At 39.4% G+C, this 15,033-nt stretch overlaps 1 protein-coding gene across 2 annotated transcripts in view; it reads right to left on the bottom strand.

Moving 5' to 3' along the window:
- Positions 1-3,514: 3,514 nt before the first annotated feature.
- The window catches only part of CSGALNACT2 (chondroitin sulfate N-acetylgalactosaminyltransferase 2), an 81,088-nt gene continuing 69,569 nt past the window's right edge, over positions 3,515-15,033 (bottom strand). For both annotated transcript variants that reach the window (XM_075217139.1, XM_075217140.1), the window contains exons 6-8: positions 10,629-10,723; positions 7,025-7,106; positions 3,515-6,665 (exon numbers count right to left, since the gene is read on the bottom strand). In XM_075217139.1, the coding sequence (XP_075073240.1) occupies positions 6,373-6,665; positions 7,025-7,106; positions 10,629-10,723 (470 nt within the window). In that variant the 3' untranslated portion in view covers positions 3,515-6,372. The remainder of the gene's footprint in view (positions 6,666-7,024; positions 7,107-10,628; positions 10,724-15,033) is intronic.

Here is a 15,033-nt window from a genome sequence, read left to right as displayed (position 1 = left end):
CTGTTTGTAGTGGAAACTACTGGGCAAGGAGGCGCAGAGCCTAACACACCCACAGTGTTCACCAGGAACACCCGCAAGAAGGTTTAGGATTAGCTGCGTGGGACATGCAGGTCTCAGACTTTAGAGCCAGTCGCTAACAAGGTAACAGAAGTCAGAAGTAAAGCATAGCTGGTTGGTAACTGAGGGGACAAATGGAAACACCTAGTGGTATTCTGAAGAGTAGTCAGTGAAGCCAAAGTCAGTATTAAAAAAGTCCAAAGGGAGAAAAATTATGAGGAAGAGACTAGTTAAGGAAGCCGAGGTCTATTCAGATGATCCACACAAAACCAGAATGTGAGGCAAAAGACTAGTAAGAGAAGGCAGGAGTCAGAACCAGAATATTTAATATTAAATATAACCAGAGGGAATTAGAAAGCATTCATGAAACTGTACCAGTCCGCAATGAATTTCATCCAATACTCTGGCACTGCTGGAGCAGTGCCAGAGTCTTCCTTATATAGAGGGTCTAATGAGTTCCACCGGTCATGTTCACTAGCAAGAGAGCCGAAAGATGTGTCCATTTTCCTAGCAATGAGAGTGCATGCTAAGTGCACCCGGAAGTCACGTCTCATTATTAGGTGATGGGCTTGCAATACCGCAGGATAAAGGCATTCATCCCCACGGCAGGGAAGAGCATGGAGACGGCCCCTGACAGCGAGTACACATTAACATAAGTATCAGGAAGCCTCTGCTAAGAAGCATGCAGTGTTTAAGCATGGAGGTAAGAATAGGAGGACACTGGCAAACACTCCAGAACATGGCATATAAGGTATCAAATGCCCTTAGGTCAAGTTTTTTTTTAATGTCATTTCCCAGAATTTCTACTCCTAAAAGTCCCCCTGTAGCAGAGAAGAGTAACATTTTGCAGGACAGAACATCTTCCTCTGTTGAATGAGACTATAGTCTTCCTGAATGAGGGCGGGGATCCCCATTTCATAAATGGAGATCCAGATGGCCATCCCCAACAACAAATCCATAGCGGATCCCACTCCCTAGGGAATCCAGCCCAGCACTGAACAGCCTGGGATTGGTTGTCATTATGGCAGGGGGACCCCTAATATAGTGCCACCCACCCCAGCCTAGTGCTGGTTTAGTGAAAATGGGGGGGGACTCCACGCAAAATCTTTCCCCGATTTTCATGCAACTAGCAGTAGGCTGGCAACACTAGGGTTAATAGTGCCCGGGCGTGGGGACCCCGCACTATTTTTTTTACTTTTACCTATTTTAAAAACTTTTGACAGCCGCCAAACCTCTAGCTTTATAGACAGACAGTGTAACAGTGATGCGTTTACTAATCACGCTGCTAGGATGCAGAGTGTTGCATCTGGCCATTTTTAAAGCAAACTCAGGAGAGTTTGCTTAATCGCAGCTTCATATACATTTGAGACTTGTATAGCTAGAGTGGCAAACAGTCGGGAGCTTGATCTCTATCGATTTTGGAAATAGCGATTTTGTCAGAAACACATCTCTGGCGATTTTAAATGAAATCTCAGGTTCATACATCTGCGAGTTTCAACTCTCCCGAGAAAATCGCTGGATTTGCAAAATCGCACCTCGATACATTTACCCGTGTGCACTTGACAGAGACTCCTTAATGCACTCTACCTTGCTACTATTGTGACATCATAGATAAACCTTATTCCCACTATCATTATGTGCTTATCTACTGAAATAAACAAACCTTATAAGGTTTTTCACTAATTGAAAGATTAGACAAATATATTTAGAAGATATGGGTTTGATCGCAGCAGATGGGATAAAACCATTTGACTAGTGGAGTAGGACTACCTGTAAAAAGTTTTGGCTTGATTGGGAATACAACGAAATATTCTTTAGTGGATTAAGCTACTATATTTGAAAACTAAATGCTGAATAAGAAGCAAAAACTAAGGCTAGGTACACAATACAGAAAAATCCCAATCAGCATGACAATTCATGTGTACACACTATACACGTTTTATCTTCAGATTTTTGCTCTTCTTCAGTCATAGCCATCGCCTGAAAAGATTGCGACTCTGCACATCCCATAGGTCCTGACTGCATATACACTGCAGAATTGGAATGACATTGTTGAAGGACATTTTTAGTCTGGTTTAAAAATCAAATGAAACAATACGATTTGACGTGCTTTGGAACAATAATCATTCATTGTTGCATCATACACACTAATGCGATATGGAGTCGAACACTTGTTTATCAGTTTATTGGCCTGATAATTGGCAGAAAGCACTGTAGTGTGTACCCAGCCTAAGGCTAGGTTATACACTGGAGCATTTTGGTCCAATAACCGGGCAAATCAGCCGACCTATGACCATTCAGTCGGAAGTCGGGCTAGTGTGTATAGTGACACGATGGTCGAAAGTCGTTCCAAAGTGTCGATTGTCGGCTCATTTGGTTGTACTGTTTAATATTTTCCGACCAATCATGTAGTATATATGCACTCATGCTCACGATCTCCATAGTGTTTACAGAGTCGTGTTCTTTTCAGCTGATGCTAGCAATGAGTGTCCCAGTGAATAAATGTAGAGTGTGCTGTAGAAGGAATAATTCATTTGTTCGTTCTGAGACAAAATGTTTTGTTTCAGAGTCACAGAAGCTAACGAAATTCGTTAGGACATGTGGATAGCTTTAACAAGGTGATTTAATCAGTGTGACAAGAATGAATGAATATTGTGCAGTCATAAATAAATGGTGATGAAGATGATGTCATTCTCTAGAGGACCAGATGAAGGACCAGATATAGAGCACAGATATGAACGTAAGTCATGTTAGTGTGTATGCATGAATCGTCAGACTGATCGGACTTTCAGTCATAGGTACAATCGTTTGAGATAACACTTTGATTGGAAAATTCTTCAGTGTGTACCTAGCCTAACTCTCCTCTGAGGCTCTTTACTTACTACGGGGGACAGTCTTTTCCCTCTTTTCTATTTGCTTTGCAATTAAAACCCAAGATTTATTTAAAAAAAAGCATTCAGTACAGAGGGTGGAAATTGGAGGAAATGGAAGATCAATGTATCTCTATACCAAAGATACTTTGGTGCACATATATATTTAACAAAGTATGGGACTCCTGCTTAGCAGTTCCAGAATCTGCAATTTAATATGCCATATACGATTTCCCCTATTTGGTGTGTTCTCAGTTTTTAAGCTGTAACAGAATAATGCAAAAAAAAGAAAAGAATGGAAGTGTTTCAGATAGAGAAGAGAGGTAGGGCTGTTTGCCTGCTTCAAATTTCAGTTACTGTAACATTTCTGTACAAATGATATTTTTTTATTAATAAAATTAAGTTAAGAATAAAAAAAATAGTTAGTATGCCTTAAAAACTGAACAGAACGAATCTGTAATTAAACAATTATCTTCTCCAAAGTGTAACAGAAGACATTTGTACCCGCAGGCTTAAAACAAAAGAACATGCCTTTATAAGTGTTAATGGCATTGATACATACACACATACAAAGTAATGGCACTCAGTCAATACAACAAAATAATTTTATTTGTTCAATTACTTGTGGGGACACAGAAAACTATGAACTTTAAAGCAGAAGCTTTTTGGTAAATATGGCTCTGTGTTGTGGTTTTAGGATGCCATAATGTGTTTGTAGAATTGTGAGACAATTAATAAAAAAGTCAATAAAAAATACATTACTATAAAATAAAATACCTCTACATGTTTCCAGTCTTCATTATTTATTACTTTCAATTCAATGCTGGTTTAAAGTACCCAAGGAATAGAAAACATAGGCATTTGTATAGCAATATTAGGACATTGTTATTGTAGAACTGTACCATTAGAAAAATCAAACCACATTTTTAGATTTTGAAGCGGTTCTCCATCTTATTTTTCTTTATATTGTTAGATGTGCTGCATGTGGGCAATAAGACTAAAATATTGGCTTTTATGCCCCAACCCTGCTACAGTTAGGCAAGTTGGGGAGCAAGCAGATAAACTGGTATAATACAAAGTGCTCTGCTCATTACTGGTGGAGACTTTGCAATTTACACAGTACAGCATCAATGGAAGCCAACACTGCAGTTAGCACATGCTTATAATATAACTCAATCTCTGAATAGTATTATGGGGTTGTCACTACATGAAATGCAATTTCACACTGCAGGCTGCTATGTTGGCTGTAGCATAATAACCTGAGCTACTGCATTGTGTGAGAGCTGTTAAATGAACAGCTACATAGGGGTATATTTACTAAACTGCAGGTTTAAACGTGGAGAACAAATGATAGATAGAATCTAATTGGTTGCTATAGGCAACATCTCCACTTTTTCAAACCCGCAGTTTTTAAATATACCCCATAGACTATTTGGTCTCACAGTGGCTGACCAAATTTTAGCTACATCCGACATTCAGTGATAAAAAAGTTGGTGATAGATCTGGGCATTCATGTAAGAAATGAAACAGAAGACAACACATCAACATAAACTAAATACATTCTGGCAAACTGATCACAATTGCCAATTTAATCAGCGGCTGTCCAGCTGGTTTTTTGGACCATAAACATTTAGTGATGTTAGGCTATTTTGTAACGAAACAACCAAATCGGCGAAGAAAAAAAATGAATGTAATACTTAGGGGGAGAATTCAATTAGCAGCGTGGCGTTCCCGAAACATCTGTGAAACACCTTGCGGAAGAGATTTGACAGAATTGCACTCGGAAAATGAGTGGAGATTTCTACCGTAAATTGCTGGCAATGTGTGTGGCATGGTTTCCGCGTGCACATCTCCGGAAATTGAATCTTCCCCTGAGCATACACGTTGCAATCAACATGAACAAAAAAAACCACAGCGCTGAAACTAGCAGACACTCTAATGATGCTTGTGGGACAGCTTTGGGCGATTTACAGTGCCAGTGTGGAAAAACGGGGCTTATTCTATATCAAAGCACCACAGATAAAATAATTTATTTGGATTCCACAATCTTTCAGGCAGCCAACATCTGTTAAAACTTTAGCAATTCTAGCCCAAAAACAACAGACAGAATTCAAAAGTAGTTGTTTGAAGGAACAATAGACCGGAAATCTATGTATTTACTAAATACTGGTTTTGTTTATTATTTTTTTAATATTACCATGTTACTTCCCATGTATCAGAAGTTTTGGTCAAAAGTTGTAGCTTGGCAAAACAAGCAAGTATTCTACAGACTTTAACTACTATTTGGCCAGTACAGGCATTATTTTATTAGAGGTCCATGCCACCAACAGAACCTAAATACTGCGAGCATAAGGACAGTTCATCCGTATGTCAATATGCACTGACTATACATATAGACAAATTACAATATGGGACCAGGTGCTGAATGCGACTGATCTGTGGTCTGTTTTGCTGGTAGGTAAACTAAACCTCTGAGGCTTTGTGGTGGAAGAAGCAGGAGCAAGAAACAATTTTCACACAGGAATAAAATGCTCATGTGAACAAAATCTTACTTTGGTGTAGAAAGCAGTATGGCACTTTCCAATATTTAATTAATACATGTCCATATGTTTCTACCTGCAGAACAACTGACCTTTGTTTTATTGAACATTCAAAAGAATAAAAACCTCAATTTAAGTGCTACTGATATTGCTTTGCAATATGTCAATGTCTCTTCTACCATCACAGTTGCTACGACAAACCATTGTGCTTACTCTATCATTTTTTTCTTCTACAAATTGTTTCCACACATGGCAAAAGGAGATCTGTAATGAGATTCTTCACTTTTTATACCACGGGGATTTACCTTGCATAATTATGTGCTTGGACATTACACAACACTGCTTCTTGTGAGAGAAAAAGCTAAAAACAGAGCAAAATAAAGCAAAAAACAATATCATATATATAGAAAAAAAACATACAAATAAAAAAATTATGTCCATTAACTGCATGAAGTATATGGACTCTCTTTCGACCCTTTCTCAAGTAATAAGGCACATAGGAGCAGTACATAACCAAGCCCCAAAGTACCTGTTTGTTCCCTTTTCTATGCGGATCTATAACATGATTAGGTGTCGTTGCTGATGAAAGGAACATAGCCTTTACACATTTCAATTAGGTATGTATTTATCTGGACATTGAAAATAATATAAACCCTTTTTGGCTGGACAGACATGCAACGCGGTTCTATATTGCTCTAGAAGGTTCTTTCTGCTATAGAACATGACCTTTGATGGTTGTCCAAACTTATCCAGCCACCACTGCAATGTATGGTGGGAAGCAGGAGGCATTACTGTGCTTTCTTTCTCCTGGCCTTTATTAAGCCATGCACAAGTCCCATTTTGTTTACAGTTTCCACTCTATGCCCATTTTCATTTTCAGAAAATTCCAAGTGGCACAAGCTAGCTCAAGCCTCTGGCTCAATATTTGTCATGAATGCTTGTTTGCGCAAGTGGGCCTCAATTTCCTCCCGAAATACCAGCATGCCAAGATGTGGATGGGATGCCTCATTCATGGCCTTGGATTGAATACACATGCGATACTGCTCTGGGGTCAATTCATCCACACAATGCTTCTCATGCCACAAATGGAACAGGCCGGGCACTGGTGTGCGCACCACAATCAACTCCCCATGAAGATACTTTCTGTAGAGGTGGACATCCTCTCCACCCCAACCTCTGACTTCCAAATTAAAACCCCCTGCAACATGAGAACAAAAAAAAAAAAAGAAAAGAAAATAATGAAAACACATTGAAAATGTGTAATACTCCTGACAGCACACCATAAAGGAGCCATGTGGTCATATTTGACAGATCACAGAATTTTTACATATAAAATTGAGTGTGTTAGAAAAAACCTTATCTGACAGGATCAGTTTGTATTTTAGGTATAGGCGTTCTAAAATAAGCCATGACATGGCTTGATCAGTTTCACTTGTTGTGTGAAGTCAGTGTAATCATATGCATACTGCACCAGGTTAATGATAACCTGGTGAAGTCGCACCTAACTGAAAAAAAATATGACATCACATTAATTATACACTGTATTGTACCACTTACCAATAGTCAGGAAATCTGATTTATATTGACACGTCATTCCAAATCCAAAATCTCTCCAGAATCCTGAGTCTTTTTTATGAACCTAGGAAAAGTAAATGAAGAAATGTAAAAATAGAGGACATATACTAAATAAAATGATAATTCAAAAACTTCAGTTAACCCTTCACCTTATGCACTTCATGCTTTTTCATATGCAAACAGAACTGCCCGAAGTGGCCAAAAATCAAGCAGCAATTATTACCTATTTGGCATTCCGGTTTTAGAACAATTTGTAGAAATGTTTACAGATAACAGCATCCATACACGTTTCTCTTTTAATTTAATATGTTAAGCTATCCCATTCGTCTGCCAAGAATACAAACTAATTAATACATGCACTTACAGTAAACACAGCACTTTTCCACCAATTACCAAGGATGCACAATCTAAACAGGTCACATCTTTGTTGTACTGACCAGAGCTAGGTTTGTAAAGCTGGCTACACATACCGCAATATTGGGCAATTGTCCATGTGTGTTTATGCAATCAGTAGATGTCAGTTATTAGCCTGTGATTCCAGTAACAAACATCAAGGTAAGCCAAAAGTGATCTCTCTGCTCATTCAGAGCATCAGAATGCCAGTCCTTGTCCAATTTGGCCACACAGTGATTGTGTTATTCTGTGCTCAAACTCACTGGGTCACTTGTGGCCAGCTTATTCCACCCCTGAAAAGTCCATTTCTCAGTGTAAATAATAATAAAAAATTTGCATCCTTTCCTTATGGCTAAAATATTATCTTGAATTGTTTATTTGTTAAACTACATAACTATGGGAAACTACCCTTAAACATGGGGATGTCCGCAATGTTGATCTGCTACATAACCTAAGCTACCCTTAAGAGTCGGTTTTATGCTCAGTAGCAGCAGTGCAAAGCACTTTATTCCTGAAATTGGCATCCTTAGATGCAAATGCATGAAAAATCTAGATATTTGGTAAATGTGTGAACCGAGAACAAGATGGCAGACTGACACGGCATCTCAGCCGAGGCCCCATGCAGTACCGCCCAAGAGTCCCCCACCATCCTGCGGAGCAAGACCCGATACTTTCCGGAACAGATTGCCGTGTTAAGCTCGGTACACACTACAGAAAAGTAAACGATTAACGATATACCAACGACAGAATAAATTAAAAAAATCCCGATCAGCATACCGATTGAGGTGTACACACTATACACGATTATTATCAGATCTCTGCTCTTCATCTGTCAAAATTATCGGCTTCAAGGTAGCCCATAAAAGGCAAAAGTGACAGCTCAGGTCTTAATTTATTGAGAGACATTCAGCCCAGCAATTGTATTGGACAGCCTGTCTTGACACAGCACTGTGCCAAGTGCAGAACTGTAAGCTGGCTGTAAATACAGTGCGACAGCTTTACCTCCGGCAGCTGAAGCTTAACCCCAGGAACGGACGCTGCTCTAATCTCCTCATACTGCACTAATCTTATCCGTTCCAGCCAGCACACAGAGGGTTAAGACTACATGTGCAGGGGGAGAAGCCCGAACCATCAATATCAGTCTCTTCTCTAAAGCAAAACAGCCGCAGACAGTTGACAGAAACCGTGGATCATGACAAGATCAGCAGCAGGCAGACAAGGTGAATGAGACTTGTCACTCTGAGATACATTATTGCCCGATAGTCGGGTGAATTCATACATACTGCAGGATTGGAAAGTGATTGGTCGGCAAAAATTAAACAGTACGACCAACCAAATGACACAATGATCGGCACTTTGGGGCGACTTTAGATCATTGTGTAAGTATACACACTACACGATATCTGATCAAACAGTCGGATGTCGGCTGATTTGTCCAATTATTAGACGAAAAACCTGTAGTGTGTACCCAGCTTTATATAGATGTATAAACAAATATAGATATCTTGGACACTGGCAAACCTTTCTTATAGGCCTCATTAAGGACCAAAAGACTTACTTTCTTTCTTGCGAAAATCTCAAGTCCTTTGAACATAGGTCCTCAAAACCCTGACCACATCTAGAGATTGAAGAGAGTCCTCTTCATCTGGAGACATTACGTGGACAAAGGCCGAAATCACTATAAGGTGAAATCAAGAGACTACTATAGGCTTCAAGGAAAGCCAGTTCAGAAGGACCGCCATTTTCTCATGGAAAATAAGGGGAGGAGACTTGCAAGACAAAGCCGCTAGTTCTAAAACTCTTCTCACAGTTGAAATGGCTAAACAAAAAAAAAAAAAAAAAACGGTCCACCAGGTCAGGAATTTTAAGTCTACTTCATCAAAAGGTTTAAATTGTGAATGTTGGAAAGCATTTAGCACTAAATTAAGATATCATGGTGCCACCATAATAAGGATGGTGAATATGCAGCACATTCTGTAAAAATATCTTAACATCTGGTAATAAAATCAATCATCTTTAAAAAAAAAAAAAAAAAAAAAAAAAAAAAGACAGTAAGAGCAGATACCTGAGCCTTCAGGGAGTGAAGGCATAATTTGGAATCTAGGCCACCCTGTAAGAACATAAGGAGTCAGGGTGTTCAAAAACAAGAGATGGGAAACTTTTTACTCTCACAGCAGGCAATATAATTCCACCACATCCAAAATTTATGGCAGAACCAGATTCCTCGGCTTGAGCAAGGTTTGGATTACACAACCCTTTGCTTTCAGAATCAACACTTCTGTAGCCACTCCGTTAACTTATCAAGTCTGGTCCGAGAGGCAGACCCCATGACTTATCTGCTGACATGGTGAGGAAATCTGTGTACTACAATATTCATGGCCAATCTGACCTAAATCCCTTTTCTCTTCACCTTCTTCAAAATCCTCGGAAGCATTGCCACTGGGGGGAATAGGTAAATTAGGTGGAACGGACACCATCGATGTCTAGCTGACCTCACCTGTTTACAATCTGGTGAAAGAACTCTGGGTGAAGAGACCATTCCCCTATGTGAACAGTCTGCCTGGTCAGAAAATCTGCCTGCCAGTTGTCTACACCTGGAATGAAGACTGTCATGCTGGATATTCCATTCCGTCCAATCTTAGGCCGCTCTCTGATGCATGGTGATGCAGACATTGCCTCTCTGCAGTTAATACACTGGACTCCTGGTCACAACCTGCAATTGGTGTGACCGGTTCCCTCACAGTCATCCATTGCTGGAAGCGCGGATGCGGCATTGGAGCCATAACTCTGTACCTCCACGTAAGCAACACACAGTCATCCATGCTGTGTGATAAGTTGAGTCCATTAAACCATTAAATTGGAGACAATCACAAACAAACATATGCAATCTGTTGCTTGTGACAGAAGTCGGATATTGTTTGCTAGAATCATGGATGTGGCCGAGTATTAATTATATTTTGTGATCTCCATCTAATGACTGACTTACAGGCCAATTGCTCACATCCCATTGGGCACCATGTCTTGTAATTCAATAAAGTTCTCTGGCCAACTAAGATTTTTGTCTGCCAAAATATTAATTTCTCTGCAGTATAACTTACTACAATTCATAAGCCCGATCTTTGTGGGCGTTATCAGCAGAATCAAAAAATTATGTATTAACTTGTAACTTATTATACCATAACATGACACTTACCAGTTGCTGCTCCACAGGAGGAGGTGCCTCTAAATTGGCATACACTATTGCAGGATTGTAAAGGCTAAAGACGACAGGATAGAAAACTTTCTTACCTAAAAGATCAAGACGAAGACCAATTAAACATCATATGACAGACCAGTGAAACATCATTCTCTCTTAGACGTTCACAAATATCATTTACAGGTGGATGTAACCCTTTAATTCTGTAGTCTTGTGACTTGAATAAAACTGGTTAGCTAAAAAGATTTGATCTAACTAAAGCTCCTATTTGGTAAATCGATACTGTACTTGCTTTCCTAAGAGTTTACAAAGCATAGCATAGAAAATGTAACATTTAAAGTTGTGCAATATAAGCACATTAAGCATTAGGGCTAGATTTACTAAACTGCGGGTTTGGAAAAGTAGAGATGTTGCCTATAGCAAACAATCAGATTCTAGCTTTCATTTATTTAGTGCATTCTACAAAATGACAGCTAGAATCTGATTGGTTACTATAGGCAACATGTCCACTTTTTCAAACCCACAGTTTAGTAAATATACCCCTTTGTGTATAAGATCTATTTGGAAATTATATAGTATTCTTTATTTTTCTAGGTAACAGAAACAGAGACACTACAAGTATACTGTATGTTTCAGTTAGAAGGAATGCACAGAACAACAGTTTCTGCAGTGTCTATGATAATAATGCACATTTTTGGACTTTTTACACACAAAAAAATATGAAATTCATATTGGGTCGGCTTACATTAAACAAAAAACACACAAAAAACAACAACCCCCTCCCCCACACACAAATTTGAAGCCTAATCAATGCTATTTAAAAGAAATTTCATATTGGTGTACTACTCCTCTATAATTGACAACAGTAATGTGAATACGCTATTCCTGCTAATTATTGCAATGTACATGATCAGAAACACAATGAGGGACATCGATAAATGCATTTTGTAAATGAGACAGATACAGAGATCATAGATCTCAACTGAGGCTCAAGTTCACTGCATCCCAACCATTCCATAGTTGTCCCTCGTTCACCTGTCAGAACAGTGGACAAACTAATTTTGTTACTCCCTACACCTGTATTTGTTCAAAAACCATTGACAGATAATTTTTTTTAACCCCATGTAAAGCCACAGTAATTGTTTCAAATGTATTGAAATTCATGGAAAAGAAATGTTCTGATCTCAACAAAGTTTTATTTCATACCAAAAACAACAAAAGGGATCTTTGAAAAAGTCGATTACTGGTATTCCTGTGTAAACCACTAGCATACAGTAACATCAAAAAGTTCACAGTACCTCCTGGTATTAACGGCAGACTCCACTGGGGTTATATTGCACATGACTGAATCACTAACTACTGACTAAATGTGCAGTGGCCAATAACAGTGACAAAATTTGTTTTAAACATTTTGTCGAAGTCGTATAATTGGATGAACGAAAGTATATTGGTTAATATTGTTTTATTGGCCGATTGCACTCAGTATGCCACGTGTTGCCACGGCGATCGCACGGTAAAATACGCACGCACACACTCGCATGACAACATTTAGTTATTTATGTAATTCATATTGGATCCATTACACAGTAATTTATGAGCAGACAGTATTTGGTTTATTATTAGTTTATATATTATGATTATATGTACACTTTAGTGTTATCTAAGGTTCAGGTTATGGGAAATGTTTCATGTCTGATATCATACTAATCCCCTATTCATCAACAGCTGTCCGGTTCCATCGCCGAACAGATCGCATATTGCATACTCTAGTTATTGATGTTAGGGAATAAATAGCCAGAGTGATATCAGAATGTGAAATGCTAATGAATTCATTGTAACTGGAGCACATTTCCTGGAGCGACGACCCCCACCTTTGGATTCCTTAGATTGAATCAGCCTATGACCTGTTTACCCTGGAACCACCCTTGTCTGGACCTATAGAAGCAAGCTACGTCATCTCTATTGTTAACTCTATAACACTGACTGCATATATAATCATAGCTGCACACCCACTGGCCTCAGTCTTCACTGATCACAGTATTCAAAGGTGAATCACTGTCCAGGGGTGCCCGTGGTTAGCGCAGCAAGCGCATGCGATAAGAGCGCGGTATGTATGTAACTTTTGGTATTGGCTGTACTGTACTGTATCATAATATAATAATGTATTGAATTGTTGACTATTTACATCTGCTAAAATAAATCACTTTGTGCGTTAGAAACACAATACAATCGCTTGGGCAATGCTTATTTGAAAACGATATAATTACTTTAATAATTTATACAACCACATCAGACTATAAGGGCATGTACTAACTGACAGCTACCTTTGGCAAGTTGCTATGTAGCGTGTTCACAGGCAAGTGAACTCCGCACTTGTAGACTTTAAAAAGTCTTAGTTTTGCACTGCAGCACCTGAATTGTCCTTCCTTGAAGGTATACCCTCTGTACTCAGGATATGCATTGGCAACCTAGAAGTGTGCTAGGTGTGCAGAGGGGCAGAAAAATCTCCAACGGTGCATTATGCAAATATCACAGCAAAGCATAGCCCCCTAACCACTTTAGTCCCACCCCTTTCAATAAAATAAAGTTTCAGTTTTCAGTGTTTGAACATAGTGGGGACCTTGGTCACTGTGAGGACAAAAAATTAGATTACCACAAAATTTACAAATGTTAGTCAATGCAAGGGACCTTGCACTGAAATCTGGCATGTCCTTACGAGTCACTTTTGGTGACCCAAAAGTGTGCATGTGTGTCTGACGTGGAGGTGAAAGTGTGTGCAAACCACTAGAGGTCAGTGGAACACACATATGTTTGACCACTTTTCTGGAAGAGAAGAAGACGACAGCTTCCCTGCCCTTTCACACCAAATGGGGATAAGACACTGTCACATCATTTTCCAACTTGTCAAAGTTATTTTTGGATGAAGCCAATATATTAATAAGAAATATATATAAATAGATTTAATTTCTCTTGTTTTATATGATATGATATTTTTTGATCTGTTCGTGTGAGTTGAGAAAGCTTTTATTTTGTAAATAAACAATGATATAATGTTTTATTCTTAAAGTTTCTTTTGCTGAAGAAATTTAATTATTACTTTAACAAACTGAAAGTAAAGTGGGGACAGTGGAACATGACACATCCCAATGGCGGCTCTGACTGTAGCCAGAAGAGCAGTGGAGATGAGTATGTTCCTGACACTTCAGAAGAAGGCAGTTCAGACACCAGCAGTCTTTGCCACTGCACAGCAGTGGAACAAAATGGAGGTCACAGAGACGTGTTCTATGTACAAAGATTCTCGACTTGATGGAAGTGGCATTTTTTAACACAGAAGTTCACCATAATGAGACTGAAGTAGCCTGAGCCATGACATTTTCCAAGCACTCAAAAGAATGGTGCACGCAATTTGCAGATTTTCAGACAACTTTGCACACAACTATGAGGTAATAAAGATAGGACAAGCTGTTCTGATTCCATGCAAACTTACAGACCGAGATGACTGCCTAAGGCTTCATGCGCTGTGCAGTTGCCAAGACATGCTTGCAAGAAAATACCTGTGGCGACACATGGAAGACATGCAAGCTAAACCAAGGGAGCTAAACCTGGCAAAATGCAGTCTCTGTGTGGATTCGCTCAGCCTTTTGCACCTGACATCAATGGTGGCTTTTGGAACCTTTTAAGCAACATGACTCCAGATGAAATTGTACTCTCCGTCAAAAATGACGGATGCATCATGCAAATGGGGCAGCATATCTTCAACCAGGTCGGATCAGATGTTGGCAAACACGAGGACATCTGTCAGAAGCGTAGAAAAATAGGCAGCCTAGGAAGACTTTCCCAACCCATCAAACTTTCTGCATGTAGTAAATGCAGTGAAGTTGGTAGCTGGCTAGAATGATGAGGCCAGTACATGCAAGATACCATGAATAGCACTGAAGGTAGTACAAGGCTTGCAAAGAATATTGAGCATTGTGGAGTGCCGAGCAATGAAGGAAGGCTACACTGCTGCAGTTGAAAATGCATGCAATTTCAAGAAGATCTATGAGGCAAGATGGAACTGATCTCATCAGGTGCCACGTACCAAAGCAATTTGTCCATGAGCCTGATGCTTAAAAAACGGGCACTGCATGCAAAGTTCACGCTGGCACTTGTTCAATCAAACAAGAGCAGGTGAAGTTCTCAAGCTGCTGGTGACGGCACTTCAAACAGCTTGGCATCTGGGGAAAACAAGGAAGGAAAGTTCCAATCCTGCTGACACCAGCAATCCAAAGCGCAATGGAACTTCTTGCAGAGAAGCGTGAAGAATGTGGAGTGGCTACCCAAAATCTTTATGTTTGCCAGACCATCTGCCTGTTCACATTTAAGAGGCTGTGACTGCATATGCCTGTTTGCCTGAGAATGT

Source organism: Mixophyes fleayi, chromosome 6 (genome assembly GCF_038048845.1).
Source record: "Mixophyes fleayi isolate aMixFle1 chromosome 6, aMixFle1.hap1, whole genome shotgun sequence".
Classification (NCBI taxonomy): Eukaryota; Metazoa; Chordata; class Amphibia; order Anura; family Limnodynastidae; genus Mixophyes; species Mixophyes fleayi.
The sequence above is the reverse complement of the archived record's forward strand: the minus strand, read 5'-3'. Positions and strand labels throughout refer to the sequence as shown.